This window comes from Manis pentadactyla, chromosome 2 (assembly GCF_030020395.1).
Source record: "Manis pentadactyla isolate mManPen7 chromosome 2, mManPen7.hap1, whole genome shotgun sequence".
In the NCBI taxonomy this organism is placed as follows: Eukaryota; Metazoa; Chordata; class Mammalia; order Pholidota; family Manidae; genus Manis; species Manis pentadactyla.
In genome coordinates, this window is record NC_080020.1 from 204,384,082 (window position 1) to 204,411,125 (window position 27,044).

At 37.7% G+C, this 27,044-nt stretch overlaps 1 protein-coding gene across 4 annotated transcripts in view; it reads left to right on the forward strand.

The window, feature by feature from the left end:
* Positions 1-314: 314 nt before the first annotated feature.
* MAP4K3 (mitogen-activated protein kinase kinase kinase kinase 3) overlaps positions 315-27,044 on the forward strand; it is a 244,209-nt gene continuing 217,479 nt past the window's right edge. The window contains exon 1 of one of the 4 annotated variants that reach the window (XM_036925551.2): positions 315-663. In XM_036925551.2, coding sequence (XP_036781446.2) covers positions 568-663 — 96 coding nt within the window. In that variant the 5' untranslated portion in view covers positions 315-567. The remainder of the gene's footprint in view (positions 664-27,044) is intronic. The other 3 variants (XM_036925553.2, XM_036925552.2, XM_036925554.2) reach the window with 3 other exon arrangements.

Here is a 27,044-nt window from a genome sequence, read left to right on the forward strand (position 1 = left end):
GTGCCCCCCGCGCTCCCCGGCGCAGGGAAGTCTTTTCTAGCACCGCTGGGCTGCAGCGGGGCGCGGGGTCGAAGTCGGGCGCCGCCAGGCCACCCGCCCACTCCCGGCCGGCGCGCGGAGACAGAGCGCGCCCGAGGCCGCACGCGCGAGGCGCCGCGGAGCGTTCCCTCCGGGATCGCGGCTGCGCACTCGGGCCGGAGCCGGGAAAAGGGGGCGGAGGGCGGAGGAGCCGGAGTGAGGGGAGGGGAAGAGCGGAGAAGGCGGAAGCCATGTTGGAGTCTCACCCCGAGCGAGTGGCTGCGAGCGTTCTCCTCTCCTTGTGGGTGTGACCGGGTTCGGCGCGGCGGCGGGCTGCGGGGGCGGGGACGGGCAGCCCGGGCGTCGTCGTCCGCGGCCGCGACGGCGGTGGCGGCGTGAGGGGAGCGGCGCGGCGGCCGCAGCGTGGAGTCGGGCGATTGTGACCGCCGGGGCAGCGGGGGGCCGGCCGCGGCTCCCACTCTCCGTGTGGCCCCCTAAGCACCCCACCTCCCCTGCCCGGGAGGGAGGCGGGGGGCACCGGCGCCCGCCATGAACCCCGGCTTCGATCTGTCCCGCCGGAACCCGCAGGAGGACTTCGAGCTGATTCAGCGCATCGGCAGCGGCACCTACGGCGACGTCTACAAGGTAAAGGCGAGGGGCCGAGGCCGCGGGGTCCGGCGGGAGGGGGGCGCGGCGGAGCCGACGCGTCGGAGTCCGCACTGCCGGTCCGCGGGAGACGCTGGCGCCCGAGAGCCGGCGGGGACGAGGAGGAGGAGGAGCGGTCGTCCCGGTCTCCGCTGCCTTGGAGCGAACAAAGGGCCGAATGTTTAACCCCGAGACCTGCGGGTCCTTAACTTGAGCCTTCCCTGGGCGCGCATTTCCCGGGCAGCGCCGAACTGGAGCGGCCGCCTGTGCCCATTGTAAGCGCAGAGAGAGGGTCTGGGCGTTTGTTGCATGAGCAGGGTCAGTGCGACGAGCCAGACCTCAGATGTTTGACGTGCGCCCAACCTGTGTGCTTCCGACGGACCGGGACCGTCTGCTGGAGGTTGGGAACTGCTGCGTACTGGGGCTCAGTTCTCCCCCTACCTTTTTGCCTTTTAGCATCCGTATAACCCGTTTCTTCTAATTTTCCAAGTAATGACTTTGTTTTGTAAAAGACATACGGCTAGTACGATTTTTTTTTTGAGCAACTTTGTTTTCTCCAAGTGAAATTGGACTATGATGCCTTATTAAACTTGTCAGTGACATATAAGTTTCAGCTTTTTTTTTTAAGTGAATTGAATACTTAGGAAAAGTACTGGTCTAACTAGGTTAGAATTCAAAGTCCATTAGTAGTAGTACAGCATTCCTGTTAGAGAGGGACCACTTCTAAATGCAGGAGATAAATCACTCTTCCCTCGCCAGCTCAACTCTTCGCCTCTCAGAGACTGCCAAGAGGAGGAGGACAGTGCCAAATGTGGCAACAGTCTTGATTTAGTTGTGTATCTTCTTACTGGTGTGGAACTTCTCCTGTTTCACATGACACCCGAGGGTGGACAAAGTTAATAACTATATGTAGCTGCTTCTAAAAAAAGGTTTGGTTCACTGGCTGCCTTGCAAATTAAAACTATACTGCCTGCTTAGGATTGGACAACAAAGTTAAACTTTGTCATTAGGGGAATCGGAAGTGAATAGGAGCTATTTTCTTCCTATCCCTCCCGCAGCCTCTGGGGCAGGCAAACCTTTTCTGGCATTGCTTGGCTGATTGTTTTTGGAAAGTTACTGTTAACTTTATTTTGCCCATGCTTAAGTAGTAGGTTTTTACTTTTACTTCAGTATAATGCATATGGTAACTTAAGAGTGCAGCCAGTATTCTGCATTAGTCTTATTTTGTGGGTGATTTGCTTTGCAGCATCACTTAACACTTTCCCCCATAGATAATACAGGTGTATTGGGCACACCTACTATGTAGAAGGTGCTGGGCCTCTAGGCACTTGGGTTGTGTCAGTAAAAGAGACGTGTTCCCAAGTCTTACTTGGAGTTTGTGTGTGTGTGTGTGTGTGTGTGTGTGTGTGTGTATGACAAGAACATTAAACAACCATTTAAATAATTATCTTATTGTACTTGTATTTTGTGCTGCACAAAAGAGAAGATTAGCATTAGGTTATGAGAGCATATAACAAGAGGACCTTATCACCTCTGGAGAGTCAGAGGCAATAGGGAGAGGAGATTATGCCAAATAGAAGGAGCATAATCTGTGAAGGTTTTGGAGCGAACAGAGTCCAGAGTGCTGATCATTACACCATGGAACCCTCACAGCTTTAGAGGGAACAGGGTAAGGATTTGAAAGAAGGCATGAATGGCCTGAGCAGCCAGAGAAAGGATGGTCCTAGATCATACAGGCCTCTTAGGTCTTGTAAGGAGGTGGTCATACTTCCCGTTAGGACAATAGGGAGCCATTGCGGGGTTTTGAGTAGGGGAGTCAAATTAGATTTGTATTTTTAAAAGCTTGACCTACTGCATTGTGGGGACTGGAGATTGGAAGGCAAAGAGCAATTAGGCTATTCATTGCAGTAGTCCATTTAAGAATAACTATTATAGTGTTTTAGAATCAGTAGTGATTGTGAAAGTTGAAGTGAATGGATCCAAGTAGCTTAGAACTGGTTACAGGAATCTAGTTACATTTAGATGAAAAGTTAACTAAAGCTTTACAAATATATTAGTCTTAGATGGCAGTGTGTACACTAAGTTCTTTTCAAGTTCTTTACAAAAATAATTGGCTATGTACTATATTTAGAAAAAACAGCTGGTAGTTAAGCCACATGATTAAAAAGTAAAAAAATTAATGTCTGTAATTTCCTAAGGACATCTAAGTTCAATACAGATATAAGTTGATTAATCTTGTCATCTGTTTAAAGTAATGATAATGAAAGCTAACATTTATGGAGTACTTATGACTTGCTAGGCACTGCTCTAAGATTTTCCCATGTATTAATTTAGTTAATCTTCACAGTGATCCTGTGAAATAGATGCTGTTATTAACTCCATTTTGCATTTGAGGAAACTGAGACACAGGGACGAGGTTACAGAAATTTGCCAGGGTCGGTAGGTGGCAAAGCCAAAATTCAAACCTTACTCTTTGGAGACTGTGTTCTTAGCCAGTAAGCAGTACTGCCTCTCTAAGGGTAGGATACGGCAGATAATGCATTACTGAATTTCCAGTGGAGAACTGAGGCACGCATTTAATTCAGCATGAGTTGTAGCCAAACTCTGAGTTAGAGTGGATTTTTAAGTAGTAGTTGGAATACTAACTCCTGCTGTGCAGCCAGGCCTCACTGTTTTTATAGCATCTGCCAAGTGGACATCAGATAATAGATGCTTGATGTCTGCCTGCCAGACTCTTCTAATATCAGTGCCCAAAGCAGAGAAACTCCATGTGGTTTTTGGCATCATACCCCCTGCTTGCCAAATAACCCAAAGCTAAAACTACTTGTATTTTTGTCTGTAATCATGTACATACCATGAAGATACAGATTTTTCATATTTGTTTTGCTGTTTCCGATTTTTTCTCATTTATACAAATTGTTGATTAGAGAGGAGTGCTTTAGAGGGTTTGTTTTCAAAAGCCAGTATATGTAATTTGCTCCTTAATTTGTCGATCAGGTGCTAAAATTGGAATGATAAGATTAAGTAAATAAGAGTCCTAATTATTTATAGTCATTCTTAGGTTGGCATTTTAAGGGCTTTTTATTTTGAAACTGTATCCTACCCAATGTAATAATTTCCTTATTATATTCAAGGTGGCTTGGTTTAGTAATAAAGCACTGAACTAGGATGTGGAAGATCTGGAATTTATTAGCTATGTGACCTTGTAAAATCATTTACTTCTCAAAGCTGTTTTGTTGTGAAAATATTATTACCATGTTATGCCCTTCAATTTATGGTGTTAAATAAGTGACTTGAGTTTTATTCAACAAATAAATTTTAATTTCTTCTAGGCCAAAATATGCACATAAGCATTTCCTCTGCACTGTCTTAAAGTACATGAAAATATAGGCTTTTTTTTTTTTTTTTAAGTGATGCTTTACAAGTTCTATGACTCTTTGGACTTTGTCAGATAAAGTATCTGTTGCGGCGATTTCCTAGAATTGACCTAGGAATCGACAGCTAGAGACACCTCTGTGGCTGGGCTCCTGAAGCCCTCTGAAATTAATAGGCTTACTGTTGTGTGTATGTATGTGTTTTCTGGAGAGGAGACTTACAGCATTCATGACATTCCCCAAAAAGAAAGGGATTAATGATCTATAATCTGTCATTTAAGAGTTTTCTTGGAGAAATTAGGTAGCTCTGTACCACATCACATTGTCAACACTAATATGATTTTCACATGTGTTGCACTTTTTCTCAGGCAGTTTTTCAGTTTGCTTTGTATCATTCCTCCTCCATGTCCTGATGTTTTTCTAGATTTATTGCTAGAGAGAGAAGTAGAAGATAACTAAAGCTGGAGATAGGGCAAGGTAAGGATGTTTTGCAGGACCAGTCTTACAGTGTTTCTAAGGAATTATCTAGTCTTGTGATCCCATCTTGTGGTCCTGTGCATGACTCCAGATGTCTCCCCCTTGTGCTTTCTCCTGAGCTCTAACTCATTACCTGTACCTGACCTCTTCACAGACTGCATCATCCTCCAGATATATGCCTTTCCCCATATCCCTCTTTTGCCAAAAGCCCCAACATTGGCAGTTTGCTAGGGCTTGAAATCTTGGAATTATCTTTTACTTCTGGACTTGACTTGGTAGGCATTTTCCAAAGTTGTGGCCAGGACGCTCCCGGGAAAGCAGTTCCTATGAGTATGTTAAAGACTGAGAATGAGAAGTCCTGCGATAAAGAAACCTGTTAAACATTGCTTAACCTAGCAAAACTTCAAACTTACTTGACTGTGAGATTCTTTTTCTCTGATACCTGTTGCTTGTCCTTAGAATTAGTGTCTTGTAGAAAACATGTTTTGGAAATGTTAATACTGACTTTATCCGTGTGTGTTTGGAAGCCATTCCCCCTGAAGTAGCTGCTGCAGTTTTGCTAAGCTCCAAAGTAGCATTCACATAGCAGTCTTTGTAAACAGGCAGGGTCTCTATGAAAGCTGATAGGAGAAAAATTGAAGACTGGGAAGTGAAGTCAGAAAATTAATTTGTACAGGTATTTAGTGAATTATATTGGCTTATTTGTAGCTCTGCATCTTTCAAGGTCTTCTCATTAATATCATCAAAGACTAATTCTTTCATTATAGTCAGCATTTATAAGAACCTTTCTGGAAACTCAGTTCTCAAACCTCACCTCTGATGAGAGATGTGAAGACCATAAACATTTAGAAGAGCACAGCTGAAGGAAAATAAAATGTGGTTATCTGGGATTATGCTCACTTTCATTTCCATGGAGGACAAAGTCTAGACTTATCAGAGGAAAAGATCCTAAATTTAGGAAAGATCATTTGAGTATTTAAGGTAAATTAAGGTAGAATTTCCCAGTATCAGTAATTATTTGAGGTGAAAAGTGGCAATGGAACAGTTCGTGCAGTTTCTCCACAGTTTTACAAAACAAACAAACAAACAAAAGAGCAGTTTATCTGACTTTGATACAGATCTGATTCCCTAATGGATTTCCTAAAGGAGGTACATACGATTAGAGCTCTATGTATATTTACTTGTGAGAAAATATCTAGTGCATTGTTTTGTATTGGGAATGAATAGTTGGTAGTTCTCTCTGGAAACTACATTGAACAACCATCCTACATTGAATAGCTGTAATATGAAAGGAATTTTGACTGGGTGGATTAGCAAAAATGACAGACTTGGCACTTGGTATTTATGGGGACACATAAAATGTCTACTTTAAGTTATCATAGTTTGAGATCAAAACTTCATTGGTTTCCTTAGTACATTAAATCTCTCACTGGTTGAGAGATTATCTAGGCACTCCACAGTTGAGGCAGCTGACCTCCCTGTAGCATAGTAAAATGATGTAAGAGCTATATTCTGGAGTCAGACTGCCTAGTTTCATGATCTGTTTACCCAGTTACTTAATCCTCCACTCTGTGCCTCAGTTTCCTCAGCTCAAAATAGAGATGTTTAGAAAAGTGATTTGGATAGTGTCTATGCACAATGCTTCATAATTGTTAATTGCTGTTAGTATCTAGTATTCTTTATTATTATGTATTTCCCCTGCTACTGTCCTCCTAACCTACCCTGCTCCTCATACTCCTGCCTCAGGGATTTCGCACTTGCTGTCTGTGCCTGAATTCTCCCTTACCCAATATCTAAGTGGTTTGCTTCTTCGTACCTGTCATGTCTCAGCTCAGATGTCACCTTTTAATATATTTGTTTATAGTACCCCACCCTCACTTTATGTCTATACCAGGGATTGATCCAGATTTTGTAGGGCCTGAATTTTATACAATTTTGGTGGCCCTCATTAAGGAAACAAGTAAATTAGAATAAACTTGATATGAAAGTAATTATTTAGAATGAGAAAAGATCCCCCCTAAAAATGCTGTAACCTCAGAGTCAGGTCCTTTTCTTCTGAGATCGCTTGGATATTCAGTCAGCAATGTTTTCATACAATGCTTCCTGTTAGTGTCCTACTACTCCTCTCTACCTGCTCCATTCTTCGTAATTCTAGGCACTCATAGAAGCCCATGCAAAAATGAGGGGGCCTGAACTTTAAGTTGTATTAGTTTCATAGAAGATTCAACTCTGCCCCTTACTCTACCTAATTTTCATTTCATTAGGGTGCATATCACCTTATATTATTCGTTTATTTCCTTTCTCTCGCCACTGTAGTGTAAATCTAGGAAGCTGGTGGTTTTGTTTTGTTCACGGCTCTGTCCCCAGAGCCTCGAAGAGTGCCTGACACATACTAGATTCTCAATATGTATTTGTGGAATGAATGAATGAACTGAAGCGGGGAACAAACCAAGTGTTATATGACTTTAGAGGAAAGGAGATCATTATTTCTGGTTCGGAAAAATCACAGCACATTTTACAGAGCGGTTGGCATTGGACTTGACCTAGAGTTTTGGCAGTAGGGGGTACAGAGTGAATTAAGCATTGTGAATTATTAGGCCTATTATTAAACCAACAGGATTACTGTATCTTCTGCATATTAAAGAATGTTCATAACTATTAAATGCCTTTGAAAAAAGGTCACTTTAAAGACCTTTTTTGACTAGCGAATATATGTAGTTGATACATGTAGGTTTTTTTGTTGTTTTGAAAATGCAATTAAATTGGGCTTTTAGGGAGAGAAGTCGTTCACCAGTATCAAAAGGCTTTAGATTCAAGAGATGAAACTATGCTTGTTTTCTGCTTCAGCTATATTTTTAACAGTCTTTTAGTGTTTGGAAGATGCCACATCTCAGAGTTCCAGCTGCCTTGACCTGAGATTATAGGTTTGGATTCCTAGTGACAGTGTATTGCCTACCTTAGTCCTTAAACTCTGTGGAAGAATTTTAGATTTAACCATAAATTGAGGTATGTTCAAATAAGACATTTCTTTTGTTTAAACTCTTAGAAATTTAAGATGATAAGAAAGTTCTTTCTATATAAATCACCCAACTTCCCTGGCTCCAACAATCTGAGATTCATTGCCTATAGCCTAAAGTACAAACTCTTCAGCCTAGTGTTCAAGACACTATGCTTTTTTGCTCTCTGACCCCAAAGAATTGGTTAAGTTTACATAGCTTGGACAGGGCAAGGAGAGGAGGAAGGCAAAGGAGGGAATGGGGATTGGTATTCCAGGGCACTGTAATTACACGGGGAAAGACTTGGAGACTAGAGGAGAGGATTAACTAACATGGAAGGCTTGTGTTGGGAATCATGGAGGTAAGATTTGCTAGGTAAGGTAGGGCCAATTTATAAACTCTTCAAAAGCTAAAGTCGCTGAGATTGAAGTGGTAGGATGTTAGGAGCTCTAAAGGTTTTTGTACAGGAGGAGTAATGTTGAAAGTGCTCAGGATCGTTCTGGCAATCATAATGAGAATGGATCAGAAAGGAAGGACAGAAGTAATATTAAATAGAATCTGTGATTCTCAAAACTTTTTGGTTTCAGAATCCCTCTGTGCTCTTAAAAATTACTGAGAACCCCAAAGTTTATGTTAGTTAAATCTATTGCTATTGACTATGTTAGCAATTATACCTGAAGAATTTTTAAAAATACAATTTGTTAAAAAGAATAATAAACCTTTTACATGTTATCATATGAAAAATAACTATATTTTCCAAACAAGAAATTCAGTGAGCAGAGTCGCATTGTACATTTTGCAAAGCTCTTTAATGTCTGCTTAAATGAAATACAGCAGATTTAATTCTGCTTCTTCATTCTATTGGGATACTTTGTTTTGTGGACATAGCTGAAGAAAATCTGGTCTTTCACGTATGTGTATTTGGAAAAGGAGAATATTTTAATAGCCGTTTCAACCTGTTTTCCTCTTACATTTCTCCACAACTTGACAATTAGTAGTATCTTAAAATTTAGTTGCAATGTGTAATCCAAGACATATCAGGAAACCTTTCCTACTGTTATGTTAAAATGCTAATTATTGGTCTGTCTTGGACTTAAAATGCATCTTTTTGGCCCATGCATGATTTTTTAACATCATGTGTTAGTCATTTGGAAAATATAGATGCACTGAGTTACCCAGATCTTCCCAAAGTTGCCATATTCCGTTATACAATATCAAAATATTATCACTATTCAGAAAAATTTTACAGTATTGATACCTAGGTACAGGTTTTCAAAGATTCATGTTTCTCTTTGAAAGTACTAAATTCATCAGTTGCAACAAATACTGCTGGTTTTTCAACTGAAGTGACATATTCATTTAGTTCACTTTCAAGAAAATGTTAAATATCTAAGCATGAATAACCACAGTTCATCAGTTTTCTCAAATAAAAATGTTCTTTGGAAAAAATGGCTAGTTCAGTTGCAACTCACAATCACACGTGCTGTTCTTTGGGACAACCATTGTACTTTGGTATGTAGCAGAAATGCTTTATGTATTTCATTAAATAGAGTGTTAAAATGGCATGTATTCAAGGGTCAAGATTTAATAAAATTAATAAAGTTTATGCTTCATCAAGGGCATTCTTAAGTGAAGCTGGTTGTGTGTATGTGTATGTGTGGTGGTATTTTTTCCTGTGAGTGCATAGCTGTGAAGAATACGGTGATGGGTAGTACACTGTGGGGCCACTTTTTATGCCAAGACACCAGCAGTTTTTATCATTGTTGCTTTTGTACTATTACTGCAAATGTCAACACAGTAAAAGGGGGCAAATAACATTTCAGTATTATGAAAATAGTTTTGACCTTTCAGAACCTCAGAAAAGAATCCCAGGGACTCCTAAGGATTCACAGTACTGTGCTGGATTATATGGAGTAAGCTAAGGGTAAGTGATGATGGGCTAGACAAGGCGAAAAGTAGTAAAGAATGAAAAGGAAGGAACCTATGAGAAGTATCTTGGAGAAAAATTTGACAGGTGTCTGTGGAGAAATATGTGGATGGAGAAAAATGATTTGAAGAGGACCTCAAAATTTGAAATCTGACTAAGGAACACATAATAGGTACTTCATAAATGTTCAAATAAATTAATAGTGGAAGAATATCAGCTACAAAGAGAGAAGAAGAAGCTATTGTGGAACTTGAGATGTTTTATTAGAAAATAGAGATCTGTGAGATTTCTTTTTTTAATTTTCTTGCTATGGTCACTCTAAAGAAACACTAGCAATGATGTCATTTCTTTGTGAAGAATAAATTCATTAGCACTGTCTTTAGGGCTAATGGAAACCCATAAGGGTTGCTGTTGTTCTCCCAACTCTTCCTGAGGGATTACCAGGAGGACGTCCTGAAAATGCTACAGATCTGGAGGGTAACTAATATAAGGAGTTAGTAGATCGGTAGAATATGAGCTAGATATTTTTGTTTTGGCATAAACTTTTTAAATGTTTCTTGTTTTATTGATTATGGTATGCACAATTTTTAAAGGAATCATAGATAAGAAAACTATAAGAAAAAATTAAAATGATCAATAATCTAACTCCCAAAAAGATAATCTTAGTTTTTGATATATTTTTGAACAGTTTTTTATAGACTAATATTTTACAAAACTTGTATGCAATGTCTATTTTAAAAATTTGTAGTTTACTTATAGTGAAATGCAGAGATCTTATCTTAGATGGGTTTTGACATACAGGCAACTGTGTAACCCTTGTTAAGACAGACCATTTCCTTAACCTCAGAAAATTCTGTTGTATCCCTTCACAGTCAGTCTCACACCCACTCCCCCATAGCAATCACTATTCTGATTTTTATCACTATAAAAGCCCTTCTAGAACTTCATGTAAATGAATCACAAATGAATTGTCTTGATACTTTTGACAATACATGTGTGGGTATGTTCTGAGCTTCGTTCTGTTCTGTTGAGTTGTATGGCTGTACTTTCAGCAGTGCCTCACTATAGCTTTATGGAAAGTTTTGAAATCAGATAGTGTGAGTCCTCCAACTTTGTTTTACCTTTTCATAGTTGTTCTATCTATTCTAGGTTCTTCGTTTTTCATATAAATTTTAATTTCAACTTTCCGAGTTACATAAATTTCTCTTAGGAAGTTGCAAAAAGAGTACAAAGGTTTTATGTACCAAACACCTAGCTTCCCCTAATGGTTGACATCTTTACATAACCATAGTGCATTATCAAAACCAGGAGATTAATTGGCACAGTGTAGTTAACTAGACCTTAGATTTTACTGTTTTTCCCATGCACCAATTTTTTTTTTATGTCTTGGGGAACATAATTTTGTGACATTTTATCATATAGATAGCCTGCTGGGATTTTTTTGAGATTGTGTGGGATCTGCAGCTCAAATTTGTGGAAAATTGAGATCTTAACAGCATTGAGTCTCCTGATCTGTGAATAAGGTTATTTCCATTTATTTACATCTTCTTTAATTTATCTCATCATTTGGCCCTTTTTTCTTTTTAATTTAGAAATTTTATCCTTAGCCTTTTCTTCTAATACTGTAGTAAAAGATACCTCTTATGTGATACTTCTTTAAGGTGGTACAGTAATAGGAATGTGAGCCACATTTTCAGTTTTAATGAAAACCCTCACTGTACAATTGGTGCCTGACTTCCTCTCACTTGACCTTTTACATTTTAGCTCTGAGCATGTGGACTCTTAAAAATTGGCAAGAGTGAAAAGAAAAGAAAACAGGGGAAATGACTGTTTAAAAAGCTGTCCACTTTAACTTTCTTATCTAAAGATTAGAATAAAGTCCTTAGAAACATGATTTATTTTTATGAGATGTGTTTATGTGTGCATATTTTGCAAAATTTGATTTTCAGCTTATTAAGAAAGAGTTTGCTTCATCCTTAAGTGAAAAATAAACAACACTATGCTAGACTATTTAGGAAATAGTAAATAATGTTGTTGTAATTTTGAGGAGCTATGCTCAGATAGAGGAAGCAAAATGTGCTAAAGGAACATTTGAGAAATATTTTAAAAATTAAAAGAGCAATAACATGTTATAGATACTAAGGTAAGAGTAAGTGAGTTGGGGTTAATTTGCTAAAGACTTGCTGGAAGAGCATACCTTTCCTCAGACTTAAAAAAAAAATGCTGGGTTTGCATTTGTAGTGAACTGAGGGAAGCCATTCTAAAAGAATAAATATGGATAAAAATACTGCTGTGGGACCAAAGTGGGCAGAGGTAATATACTGCCATTCTGATACTGGGAAATGTAGTAGATAATGCTACAAATAACCAAGATACAGACAAATGAATGCCTATTGAAGAATGTGAACTCATTTGATTTACAGTATAATATTTTCCAAATTAATTAGGATTAATCTTGTCTTTCTAACCTGCTTTGGTAACTATTTGGATGCCATTCAGTGAATTTTCTTTCATTTCTCCCCTTTCCTCTCTGTTGAGTTAAAAATTACACATTTTATTTTTATACTTTTGGTGGTTATTTTAAAATTTAAACATGCATAATAAACTTAATATCTCTGTATTCACTTCTGGTGTATACGTGGGCATTAAAATGTTTAGTTCAGCTACCGCCTTTCTATGTTGTGTTATTGTCTCTTTTTTTAGTTCTACATTGTTTCTGTCTGCCAGATTAGTGTTTATTACCATTGTTTTATAAAGACAGTGGTCTTTTACTGATAAGTGTGTTCAGTTTCTTTGCTTACTGTTGTTTCTTGGCACCTTACTCCCTCATTCTCAGTTAAGCTTTTTTCTTCCTGATGAGCATTATTTGGTAGGGCTCCTCCTTTGTTTTTCTGACTTTTTTTTCCTTCCCTCTCTCCCTTCCCTTCCCTGTCTCCCTTTTTTTTCTTTCTTCTCTTTCAAGTGAGGGACGGTGTAAGGTAAACTCAGTCTTTTTTTTTCTTCCAAAAATGTATTTATGTGTCTTTACTTTTGAATCATAATTATGTGCGATATAGAACTCTAGGTTGACAATTTTCTCTCAACTTTGAAGATAATGTGTTGTCTTCTGGTTACCTTTGTTGCTGCTTATGAGTCTGTTGTCAGTTGTTGTTCCTTGTAGCTCATCTGTCTCTTCTTTGTGATTGACTTGTAAGATTTTTTTCTTTTTGGTGACTTTTGTGTCCTGCAGTTTCATACTGATGTTTCTAAATGTTGTTGTAAGTGAAAATATTTGTTTTCTTTTATCTGAAGAGTAGCGTATTTCATCAGTTCTGGAAAATTCTGAGCTGGTGTATTTTTTATATTTCCTCATCTCTCTGTTGTTTCCCTTTATAGCTCCTGTTGTATGCTTTATTTCTTCCATTTCTCCATGTTCTGTAACATCATGATATTTCCAACTCTTTATGCTGTGTCATGTATTATGGCTCCTATCTTTAATATCTTTGCTTGTGTCTATGTCTATGTCCAGTCTGTCCAAAATTTCTGTTGCTTAAAAAAAAAAAAAAAAACTCGCATGAAAATTGCAAGAGTAACTTGAAAAACTCTCATATACCCTTACTCATATACCCTCATACACCCTAACTCAGTGGTTAACATTTTGCCATATTTGCTTTATTGTGTATTCTTTCTATATATACATATTATTATTTCTGACCCACGTTAGAGTAAATTGCAGACATCATGCTCCTTTACCTGCAAACACTTCAGTGTATATTTCTCAAAATAAATATATTGACTTAAAACCACAGTAATCAAAAGCAGAAAAATTTAACATTAATATTTAATATTTATTAACATTTAATATTTAAATATAAACGTGTCAAAAATAATATTAATATTTAATATTAATACTATGATCTGTAGACCTTATTCAGACTTCTGCCAATGATCCTTATAATAATATCCATAATAGCACTTTCTGCCTAGTCCAGAAAGCAATCCAGGATCATACAATGCTTTTAGTTTTCAAGACTTTTTAGTGCCTTTTAATCTAGAATAGTTTTTCAGCCTTTCTTTGTCTTTCTAAACACTCACACTTTTTTAAGAGTATATGTCATTTTGTAGAACGTCCTTAATTTTTGTTATGTCTGGTGTTTCTTTTGTTTAAATTCAGGTTATACATTTTTGGCAAAAATGTTTATAAATGATATGTCCTCAGTGAATTATATCAGGAGGCATGTGATGTTGATCTGTCCCATTATTAGTGTTAATTTTGGTCACTTGGTTAACATGGATCTGCCAGGTTTCTTTCCTAAAAAATTATTTTTTTCCTTTTGTAATTAATAAGTAATTGGTGGGAAGATACTTTGAGACTGTATAATATCTTCTTCCTCATCTAACTTGCACTGATTAGTTTTAGCATCCATTTGGTGATTCTTACTTGAATTATTACTATGATGGTTGCAAAATAGGGCTTTTGTAACTCTATTTTTTCCTATGTTTATTGGTTGACATTCTGTTCTAATGAAGAGCTTTTACTTCTCCGTTTATTTATTTTTGGACTGGAGGATTTTAATTTTATCCTTTGGGTCCTAATTCATCATTGTCATTTATTTTGATGCTCATACTTTCACATTTGGTCAGTTGGAGTCTGTCTTAGCTCAGGCTGCCAAAACAAAATACCATAGACTGGGTGGCTTACGCAACAGAAATTTACTTTCTCAATTCCGGAGGGTAGAAGTTGAAGATCAGGGTGTGCCAGCAGTTGGTTTCTGGTGAGAGCTCTCTTCCTAGTCTGTAGTTGGCCGCCATCTCACTGTGCGCTAACATTGTAGAGAGGAGCAAAGCTCTCTGAGCGCTAATCCCGTCATGAGGGCCCCCACTCTTATCACTTAATGTAAACCTAATTGTCTCCCAAAGGCCCCATGTCCAAACACCATCTCATTGGGGTTTAGGGCTACTAACCCTAAGATACTAATAGGAGAAATTTGGGACACATATATGGGAACTCTGAGGGGTTTCATTGGGGGTTAGAGCTTCAAACATGAATATGCATGTGTTGGGGGGTGGCGAGGTGGGAGGGAATCATTCAGTACATAACAGATTGCATTGCTACTTAAATATTAATAATTACATCTCTAGAAGCTCTATTTTGTTATTTTTCAAATCCGTATTCTTTTTGCATAGTTTCTTGTTATAGTTTTGAGACCTTTTTCTAATTTTGGTTATTTTAACATACTTAACATTCTCTTTTACATTACCATTCTATCATTTCAAATTTGTGGTGGGTAATCTGTTTGTTATGTTTGCTGACTCACGCACTCATGGTGGACTTTAATTTTGAATTCTTGTTTTACTGTATGAATCTTTTGTGTCTCAAAATGGGAAGGTGTCCTTCCAAAGCAGTTGCTTTTTTTGCTTCTTCCAGGAACTCCACTGGACTGGGACTAATTTTTATGTTAATTTCTCTGTTTGGTTAAAAATATTTATGGGTAATACAGATTTGAACCCCAGGCCCAAGTGAGCAGTGTACACTTGGTTTTGAATTTTTAAGCAACTTTTTTCTAGCTCCCTATTCAAAGCCCAAACAGAGATAAACTGTTGTTTTCCTACTCCTGTGTTTGTGGGTTCCTTCCTTCCTTCCTTCCTCCCTCCCTCCCTCCCTTCCTATTGTTTTCACTTTACTGAGGACACAGTTTTTTCTGAGGGTCCTAGTTTTATCCAGAAGTCTGTTTTAGTGTACTCTTTTGAGTTGTCCCAAGGTCTGTACACCTGACCTCAAATAGGTTTAAAACTCCAAGCACCTAGTTTGCAGAGACCAACTTCTCCCCATACCCCTCCTCATCCCACTGCTGGTGGAAGCCTTAATTTGGGTTTTACATTTCCCTTCATTTTTGGTACCCAGGGGTTTATTTTACTTTCTGTAGACTCATCTATTTTTAGGTTTACAGACAAACTTGAGTAGAAAGTGCAGATTTCCCATATATGTGCCCCAAATTTCTCCTATTAGTATCTTGCTTTAGTGTGATACATTTGTTATAATTGATTAAACAATATTGATACTCTATTATTAACTAAAGTTCATAGTCTACATTAGGGTCACTCTTGGTGGTGGTCATTTTGTGGGTTTGGACAAATGTATGACATGTATCCATCGTTATGGTATAATACAGAGTATTATCACTACCCTAAAAATGATGTGAGCCTGCCTCTGTGCTGTCCATACCCCTTCCCTCATCCCTGGCAACCACTGTCTTTTTACTATCTCCATAGTTTTGTCTTTTCTAGAATGTCACATATATAGAATCTAAGTATATTTCTAAGTCTTTTAGAAGACATATATATATCTAAGTCTTTTAAGAATGACTTCTTTTAGTTAGCAATATGCATTTAAGGTTCTTCCGTGTCTTTTTGTGGCTTAATAGAACAAATAAAAGAACAGATGTGAGCTCATTTGTTCTTTATCACTGAATGGCATCCCAGTGTATGGTTTACATACCATTAACCTATTGAAGGACATCTTGGTTGCTTCCAAGTTTTGGCAATTATGAATAAAGCTGCTATAAACTGTGTGCAGGTTTTTGTGTGGACATAACTTTTTAACTCATTTGGGTAAATACCAAGGAGAGCAATTGCTGGATTGTGTGGTAAGACTCTGTTTAGCTTTGTAAGAAACTGCCAAACTTGTCTTCCAGAGTGTTTGTACCATTTTGTATTACAATCAGCACCAAATTCTGTTCCTGTTGCTCCACATCCTTGCTAGCATTTGGTGTTGTCATAGTTTTGGATTTTGGCCATTCTAATAGGTGTGTAGTGATATTGTATTGTTGTTTGAATTTGCAGTTCCCTGGTGACATAGGATGTTGAACATCTTTTCATATGCTTATTTTCTATCTGTGTGTCTTACTTGGTGAGGTGTCTGCTCAGATCTTTTGTTCTTTTAAAAATTGGTTTGTTTGTCTTATTGAGATTTAAGAGTTCTCTATATATTTTGGATATGGGTCTTTTAGCAGATACGTTTTACAAGTATTTCCTCCCAATCTGTGACTTGTCTTTTCATTCACTTTACAGTGTCTTTAGCAGAGCAGAAGTTTTTACTTTAGTGAAATTCATCTTATAAACTATTTTTTTAATCGATTGTGTCTTTGGTGTTACATCTAAAACCTCACTGCCAAACCCAAACCAAGATCACCTAGATTTTCTCTTATCCTCTAGAACTTTTTATAGTTTTGCATTTTACATTTAGGTCTGTGATCCATCTGAGTTAATTTTTGGAGAGGTCTCCCAAATTTAGTAAGATCTGTGTCAGGAGTCTTTTTTTTGCATGTGGATGTCCAGTTGTTCATTACCATTCGTTGAAAGGGCCATCCTTTTTCCATTGAATTGCCTTTGCTCCTTCATCAAAGATCAGTTGAATATGTTTGTATGGGTCATTTCTGGGTTCTGTATGAGTTTGCTAGAGCTGCCATAACAAAGTATCATAGACTGGGTGGCCTAAACAACAGAAATTTATTTTCTCACAGTTCTGGGGAACAGAAGTCCAAGATCAGGGTGCGTTAGGGTTAGTTTCTTTTGAGGCTTCTTTCCTTGGCTTATAAATGGCTGTCTTTGCCCAGTGTCTTTACAAGGTCTTTCCTCTGTGTTCGGAGACAGGTAGTTTGAGGTTGTTAAAAAGTGGTGATGTGAAATCAGATACAGAAGAGAACTAGGGGAGGTAAGGTTTAGGAGATCACTGAATTTAGTTAGGAGAATGCACTTGCTGTCTGTATAGTTGTTTTCTAGAGTGGTTTAAGTGATTGGCAAAGAATCCTGATTTTAAGTGATACAAAAGGAAGAGGAGATGGTGACTTTTTGTAGTCTATTGTTGAGAGTTTGGTCCTGTTACTTCCTTCTGCTGCCATATCATTCCTATCCTTCTCTTAGTGTGTTCCTCAGGAGTAGTTAGTGAGTTTTGGATTGAGGTGTTGCAGAGGATGTGATCCTTCTTCTCAAGGAGATGACAGACTAGATATAGGGATAATACTAAGTAATTTAATTCCATTAAAACATTAAGTAATGTGGGACACTTTGTGATTATATACTAAATAATGTGATTCTTGATTAACAGTTCAGAAGATCAGAAAATGATTGCAATCTATTGCCTATATGTAGGAAAGGCTTTCTGAAAGATGAGCCTTAAAATGTGGTTTAAATTTAAATAGTAAGTAGTTGAGGTGAATATTGCAGAATGAAAACCTGCTGGGGAGCCATGGACATACAATGGGGAAAAGACAGCCTCTTCAACAACTGGTGTTCGCAAAACTGGACAGCTACATGCAAGAGAATGAAACTGGATTATTGTCTAACCCCATACACAAAAGTAAACTTGAAATGGATCAAAGACATGAATGTAAGTCATGAAACCATAAGACTCTTAGAAGAAAACATAGGCAAAAATCTCTCAAATACAAACATGAGCAACTTTTTCCTGAACGCATCTCCTCAGGCAAGGGAAACAAAAGCAAAAATGGACAAATGGGACTACATCAAGCTAAAAAGTCCTTTCCTTATAGCAAAGGACACCATCAGCAGAACAAAAAGGCATCCTACAGTATGGGAGAATATATTTGTAAATGACATATCCAACGAGGGGCTAACATCCAAAATATATAAAGAGCTCACACACTTCAACAACCAAAAAGCAATAACGTGATTAAAAAATGGGTGGAGGATATGAAGAGACAATTCTCCAAAGAAGAAATTCAGATGGCCAACAAGCACATGAAAAGATGCTCCACATCCCTACTTATCAGAGAAATGCAAATTAAAACCACAATGAGATATCACCTCACACCAGTTAGCATGGTCAACATCGAGAAGACTAGAAACAACAAATGCCAGCGAGGATGTGCAGAAAGGGGAACCCTCCTACACTGCTGGTGGGAATGGAAACTGTTTCAACCATTGTGGAAAGCAATATGGAGGTTCCTCAAGAAACTAAAAATAGAAATACCATTTGACCCAGGAATTCCACTCCTAGGAATTTACCCAAAGAAAACAAGTTCTCAGATTCAAAAAGACATATGCACCCCTATGTTTATTGCAGCACTATTCACAATAGCCAAGAAATGGAAGCAACCTAAGTGTCTATCAGTAGATGAATGGATAAGGAAGAGGTGGTACATATACACAATGGAATGCTATTCAGCCATAAGAAAGAAACAAATCCTACTGTTTGCAACAACGTGAATGGAGCTAGAGGGTATTATGCTCAGTGAAATAAGTCAGGCAGAGAAAGAAATATCAAATGATTTCACTCGTTTGTGGAGTATAACAATGAAGCAAAACTGAAGGAACAGAACAGCAGCAGACTCACAGACCTCAAGAAGGGAATAGTGGTTACCAAAGGGGAGGGGTGTGGGAGGGCAGGTGGGGAGGGAGGGAGAAGGGTATTGAGAGGTATTATGATTAGTACACATGGTGTGGGGGGGATCATGGGGAAGACAGTGTAACACAGAGAAGACAAGTAGTGACTGTGGCATGTTACTACACTGATGGACAGTGACTGCAATGGGGTGTGGAGCGGGACTTGATAATATGGGTGAATGTAGTAACCACATCGTTTTTCATGTGAAACCTTCATAAATGTAAATCAATGATACCTTAATATAAAAGAAAAAAAAACCCTGGGAGAAATAAGCAAGAAGGGATCATGCAGGGAACAGGTGAAATTGCCTCAAATGATTTGTATTGAAGAATAATAATAAATATTAGATATTAATAACACTAATTATAATAACAATTAACATTATGGAGTACTTAACTGTATACTTGGCATGGTTTTATGTAAGTTCTTTACAAGTATTATTTTAATCCTCCTCACAGCCATTATTTTCCATTTAACAGATGGTGAAACTGACACATAAAGAAAGGTCTGGAACAGGCCCAAGTTGTACATCTCATCTAGGAAGTGGTGAAATCAGGATTTGCATTCAGGCTGTCTTCTTAACTCCAGAACCCATGATTTGTAGTCACTGTGTATTGCTATAGAGAGGTAGATGAGACAAAAATAAGTCTTGAAAAACTGTCTTTGGGGCACAAAATAAACATGAGAGAAATAAGGGAACTACCAAAGAAGCTTGAACAGAAGTATCCATAGTGAAGTGCTTGATGGCAGGGGCCAGTTAGTCCTATGGAGGATAGGTGGTAGATGTAGGGTGAACAATTAGTCCTCAGTCTGTCATTTCAGATTATCCAGAAGATGGTGAACCAGTCCAAGAGTGAATGGTAATGATGTTAAAGACATTAACAACAGGAGAAGTTTGGGGCATAGATGGCCTGGAGAGATGGGGAAGTTGAGTGAAGCCAAGATGTGCAGTGCAGTTAGGTTTTGGACAGATGGATTGAGATAATATATTTAAGCAGAAAATTGTCACACACACGCACACATCCTCACCCTCACCTCAAAGTGGTTGTCTAGCAGATTTGAAGGGACCAGTAGGGAGATAGAGAAAGAAGGAGCACATGAGAAGAATCACTGACAAGTGATAGGAACCAAGAGAAGGGACATCTTTTGCCCTGAGTTTTCAAAGAAAGAACATTCTCTTAATCTAACTTCCACCTCATTTTTAGTATCCAAGGAATTCAAGATTCATGTGTCAGTCTTCCGAGGTGAATGAATGATATGCAGTATAAAAGACCTATGCTGTAAGTACACATGTAGGTGAAAATTATGGTCTTTAGGAAAAGGTTTGGTATTACAAGTTACTGAATATTTTCTAGTTGAAACAGTTAAGAATAATGGAGTAAATATAGATAGAGATTATCTATAATTGTTATCAGATTTATCTCAACACCTGTGCATCCTTAAAATCCTTTTTTGGATTTCTGTTTTCCTTTCACTACTTTGAGAATAGGTGACTTAACAATCTCCCACTGACTGTGTACTCCTGTCATTTTCTTAAGAGGCAACAAAGTTTATGGAAATAAAGCATTGAAGCTGCTGAGTGATAATAAACGAGATGGACAGTGTCATTATAAAAACTTCTTCATCTGTTTCTTCTCCATTCCTTGATGCCTTTGTCTTCAGAACCCTTTCTCCCTTCAGTAAAACCCAAACGCCAAGCCTTCATAGAGCAATGAGTAGAGATTATAAAAAGCTTTTTGCAGAAACAACCCCTGCCCCCACAGTTCTATTTACTTTTTTGAATGTCATTCAGCTTGAACAGTAATAAGTCAGTCATTGTCATTTTTACTTCATAGCCATTACGTTGATACTTTTCTTTTGGTGTCTCCTATTTCTGGTGAGTGCTATGATGCTAATTCACTAACACTACCGGAGTCTGCTAATCATATAAGATATTTTGACTTGGAATGTTGAGATTTTTTTTTTCCTTCAGTTAAACTGTGGTTACATGAAGTTTGACAAACTTGTTTTTTCTTTCAAAAACCAAAATTGAAGGTTTCTGTTAATTACTGAGCAGAGTTGCTATTTTTACAGTAGGTTTGTATTGTTTCTGTTGAGATTTCTTTCGCTGTTTCTATCATGTCATAATGAAATATTGGAATTGAAATTTTAAAATATTTCTATAACATAACCTATATTGCTTTTGTGAGAAGAGATCATATGAAATGTGTGAAATTTAAATCAGGCTGTATTTCATAAGATTTTTAGACGTATTTTTTTAAAAACTAACTTATTCTGGTGGGCTTTAGAAAACTCTGGAAACTAACCTTACAGGATCTAATTCTTTTAGCACCACTATTTGCACAAATGATTTATTTACCTAATATGATCAGCTATTTGGGGAGACAAGTACCTTTTTATTTATCTGGCGAAGGTTTAAATTCATCTCTGTAAACTCATTTAAAAAAATTTAAGCATTTAAATGTTAAAATGTAACATTTGAAAAATTACTTAAATTGCTTATTAATTTTTAGTTAAGATTAAAAAATAAATTTTATTTTAAAATAGTTTCATACTTACAAAATGTCATATGGATGTAGAGAGTTTCTGTGTACTCCTCACCCCCTGTTGCTAACATCTCCCATTACTCTGGTGTATTTGTCACAACTAAGGCACTGACATTAATGTGTCACTACCAACTGTACAGTTTCTTTGGATTTCACTAATTTTCCTGTAATGTTTCTTTTTTGTCTCAGGATCCCATCCAAGATTCCACATTACATTTAGTCATCATTTCTCTTTAACCAGAACTTTTTGGTCTCTGACAGTTTCACAGAATTTTTTTGTTTTTGATGACCTTAACAGTTTTGAGGAGTGCTGACCAGGTGTTTTTTTAGTGTGTTTCTCAGATTAAATTTGTCTGGTGTTTTTCTCATGGTTGGACTGAGTTATGGCTTTTGGGGAGGATGAAGTATCCGTGCTGTTAACATGACTCATGATGTTAACCTTGATCACTTGGCCTGTAATGTTTTCTAGATTTCTCCACTGTAAAGTTGTTATTTTTTCCCACTTTTCCGTGTTATGCTCTCTGAAAACAAATCTCTAAATACAGCCCCACACTTAAGTGGTTGAGAGTCAAGCTTTTCTTTTTTGAAGGAGAGAGTAGCTACATAAATTATTTGGAATTCTGTATGGATATTTGTATCTTTGCCCTTCAGTTATTTTATATTGGTATGGATTTATGGATATCTGTTTTATATTTTGTGTCATAATCTATTATTCAGATTGCCCAGTTTGTTCCAGCTTAGCCATTAGGAATCTTGTAAGTTGTTTCCTTTGATAATGTGTCCTCATGATTTTGTTTTTAATACATCAAACTTTTTGGGCAATATGTTTCAGTCTCATCATGTCTATTCCCTGCCTCAATATAAATAGCCTTTTTCTGAGGGCTCCTGGTTCCTTTTATTGGATAATAGCTTGAAAAAGCAAGATAGGGGCTCTCGGTGTGCTTGTTGTTACTCGTGTGTTTTTACTTTTAGGCGCTCTCAGTAGAGGGAGCTGGGAAATAAACATATTTTACCAAACCAAGGATACATACATATATATCATTATTTCTGTATCTGTATCTATCTATTTTAAGCTAAACATGAGTTCATCCTGATGTCTCTAATTGTGATCCAGCACCACATGGTATTTCCCCATTGCTTATCTGTAACCTTTTCTAGTAGTGAGAAACTGGGCTCCCACCATTTACATACTTGTTCAGTCTCAGTATATGTGTACAGCTTTTTAGGAATTGTTACAACTCTGTTTTACACGTTTTTAGACTGAACTGTTCTCATACTTTATATATTTACTCTTTGAAATATTATTATTACATACCATGTCCGGAGCATTGTTTTATGAAATTTAATGTGTAATAACTGATTTTAGTGTTAATATATGCCATGATGTAGGAACTTCAGTTATTCCTGTTTTACAGATGAGAGTAGAGTGGCACAGAGAGATGTAGTGCTTTGCCCAAGGGCTCACCGTTTGTCAATGGCAGAATAGCAGTTAACACAGTCTTCTTGTGGAGGCTGTGCATTCAACCACATTGCCAAAAGTCGATGTGTAAACACTGAGCAACACATCTGTCATGTTGGTCTCTAATTTTTTAATAAGTATTTTTTTACAAACGAAGGAGGGTCAGAAGTGACGTCAAGAAAATCCCCAAATGAAAATCTCCCTGAATACGAGAGAGGATAGCAGTTAGAAAAGAGTAAATTTCCCTTAAAAGGCAGCCATTCAAGAATGATTCTGTACACTTACTAAAGGAGGTTTGCGTCCTGGTTAGTTTGAAGAGATTGTGCTTGTGAGGAAAGAAGTTTATGCTTTTGAAAATGTTCTGGAATAAAACATGGGCAGATTTTTACCCCTAAACTACCCCACCATGATTGCCAGAAGATTATTTTTTCCTTCTGGTAGAAACATGCGGTTCTCACCCTCTTCACATATGTCTCTTGCACAGAGGGGAAAGGAGTGGGTCAGAGTTGCAGTTAGCAAAGGCGTTGAACTGGCTGCTGTTCAAGTCAAGAACCAAATCAGTTGAAGGCTTTCTTTATTAACATGTCAGAACATCTAATGTGTTCTGTTTTGCTAGAGCCAGTTTACCACTTGGTTTTATCAGTTGGCTTCTAAAGAAAAGCTTAGTTATTCTGGAGCATTTTCAAACACTGCAGTAACCCCCTCCCAACCCACCCCCACACACGCATCTGACTTAAATTTTAACAGCTTTATTGAGGTGTAATCACATACCATACAATTCACCCACTTAAAGTATGTAATTCAGTGAGTTGTATAACTAGGCTGTCTTAAATTTCAGTCTTAAAATCAAAGACAAGATAGTAACAGATGGAATTTATTCTTCCAAATGTTGATTTGTAATTCTGTTTTTATATTAACTGTCAATGGAAACCAAAAGTGACTGTTACTGCCTAGCATTAACTTAAAAGGATTAGGGAGACATAAAAACCATTAGAAACTATCAGAATGTATTTAGTCATTATTGAAATCATGCACACAATTGCCTTTTCACCATAATTCCATTTTCTTTTCTCTTTCCTGGCTTTCTCCTGTTCTCCCACTCAGTTTTAAGGATATTCAATCCCATAAACCTTTTTCTACTAAGTCATAATTAAGTTGAAGCTAGCTGATATTTATTACTTGACTACGAATAAATGCAAAGGGAAGAGATTTTGTGTGTGTGCTGACAATTCCCATTTCTTTAGTGTGGAACATGTTAAACTTGTCCTGTTGCTTAAGTAAAGTCAGATCAGTTAGCACAGAAAATCTGAAGGGAACTTTAATCATTAATTCTGATGCCTGCTCAGTTGGGCTACATGCTTTTAAAATGATGCCATACATTTGGAATTGTTTGAGAATCGTAACTTTTTAAAAAGCACCTCACTTCCTAAAAGGAGTTAGGACTATCCAAGCACAGACTGTACTTTCACAGAAAAGAAAATTTGCTTGTGAACCATACCCAAGTTAGGGGCATTGCACCTGGCTTATAGTACTCTTAAGCCTCTTGATCTTAGTTCTCCCAAAGATTGTTGGCAATAATAGTTAAGATTCCCTATGAATCTGGTGGCTTAATTCTGGATAAATGAATTATCATTTGTGTAATGGATTTCTGTTTACATACTATTTGGTTTTTCCTACAAGGTTCAGAGTTTAGATTTGTACACACTCTTAAAGAATTGAGGCACAGTAGGCAGGGTAGGCAATAGAGATCTGCAAGCAGGTGGCAGTGGAGGTGGGATGTGGGGGCAATTTCTCAAAAACATTACTGAAACACTTTCTTAAGAAAACTTGTTCTTCTGAAACATTTGTCTAATATTGTCAAGTAAGGTGTTTTTGAAGTGCCACTTGCCTCTTATTTCCCCCAAAATGATATCTAAAAACTATCTAATAGAATATTTTAATGTAGAATTCTAAAAGACCCACACAGTAGGATTTGGCAGTAACATATTAATATTCAGGAAAGAGCAGAACTTTTTTCCTGTATCTGGGGAGCATTGATCTTCAGAGAAGATTGATGCCTCTCTTTGCTTCTTGTTTTGGACTTTCAGTAGAGTCGTTGGTGGCTGTGTTTCTGGTTTCCAGATTTGGCTGTTTCTATAGAGATTAGGAACATCTTGCTTAGTATAAAGTATCAAGACAGGAACAAAGTCATGTTTATGACAAAATGTTTTAATGCTAATTGTGATAGTCACGCTGTCCTACTAGCACATAGTCCTTGAGCTACTCCTCTTTTGGAGTCACTTTGGGTAAATGTAATTGTAATCTCTGAGTAACCATGCTGTTACTTAAAGATGTAGAGACTGATAGGAGGAATGGAACACCCTTTGGGAATATATCAGAATCTTGTAATTCCCTGTAAGAAGCAAGACATTAAAGTTGTCATTGAGTGGCCGAGTCCAAACCTGGCTTTTCCAACAGGTTCTTAGTACATATAAGGCGGAGCCTGGACGTCTTCTGCTCCAAGAGCTCTCTTTCAAAACTACAGCTCTGAGAAAGATGATTGTGCGCAGACTCCCGTTTCTGTGGTGCAGTGTGCCAGCCTCTACCTGGTCTTGCCTTCCTTACGACTGTTTCTGGAATATACACCTCTGCTGTGTTGGCTGTTCCACATACAGCAAATGGATTTTCACCATTAATCTTTGGAGTGACTGGCTGTGGCTTGTTTTGTCTTTGCTTTGAGGTATTTGTGATTATGTTGTTTTTCTCACCAGTACTGGTATCTGACCACTGATTGTGTACCCACTCCATCCTCCAGGCTGCCCTGGAGTTTCCAGACTTCTGTCTTGATCAGGTCTCCATCCCAGGGCATAAGGATAATGATGGAGTGACATTGAAGAGAACTTGGTTCTGGTCCTAACTCCCTCATTACTTAGATGAATGACTGTTTCCATTACTTAATTACTCAGGGCTATAATTTTCTCCTCTCTTGTTAAGTCTTTGTTAGTTTATATTGGAACTTAGTTACTCATGTTTTTTTTTTTTTTTTCTTCTTCTGTCCAAGGAATTTAGCCTGGCTCTTTCACTGCCACTGTATGCTGTTTGATGAGTCTCTTATACCCTAGACAAAACTGAAAATCAGAAGTAGTTTCTACTTTGTTAAGAAGAAAGCAAGCAATATGTAAATCCTTTGTTGGGTCTCTGCTGATAACTTCAGGGAGGTAGACAGAAGTTAGTTAAATGAGAAGATGCAAGAAATCTTACATATTACTGAAATAGCAATTTATCTGCCAAGTAGATACTTCTCAGATGGCCAGTTAGGAATTTAGCCTCTTGAACTAGATTGTCTTACTTGAATTTAAGCTCTACTGATTTTTAGCTTTGTGGCCTTGGGTACCTAATTTAACTTCTCTGTACCCTAATTTCATTTGTAAGATGAAGATAACATAATAGTTAACTAAAAAGGTTGTTGTGGGTTTTAAGTAATAAATCATTTAAATCTTAGTGTAGTACCCTGCACATGCTAAGTAAGACATAAATGTTAACTATTACTGTAATAGTATTTTTTTCCTAATCTTCATTGTTATGTAGATTTGAGTCTATATTCATGACTGTGCTTTAGAAAAGCCCTTATTGGTATTTCCAGGGATTGATTGGTTGATTGACTGATTGATTTTTAAAATACTGGTATGTCTCAATCATATGCTCTGTATCAGATCATCTAATCTGATGTTTTCTTGTTTTTGTTTCCCACAACTTGTATGTAAACTGTGGGAACAGAGACCTTCTCTGTGGTATTCACTGTTACATCTTCAACTTCCAGCATAGTGTCTGGCACAAGTAAGAGCTCAGTAAGTATTTTGGAGGAAAACAATCAGCTGATCAGTGTATAGCCGAGGGGAGGTGGCAGTGACTGCAGCTGGGTATGGCAGGCATTTGGCCTCTTCTGACATGATTTTGTGTGTGGTCTTTTTCCAGATCCCTGACCCTCTCTGGCTGTCAGTAGATTTTGCATCAGAATGTGTATTCTCCTCTGACTTGATTCTTCTTACTTTGTTCAGTATATTAGTTCACTTTCCCGAAGTTTGTTTTATAGAACATTTGGTCCTTCAAGTGATCCATAGTGAAAGGATTATGTGGTCAATCCTTTTCAGGAAACAATGCTATTCTCTACCTCCACTTGGAGATTCACGCTAGGTACTAACATATTAAAGACTTTGAGAAGTCCTTTAATGTACTTT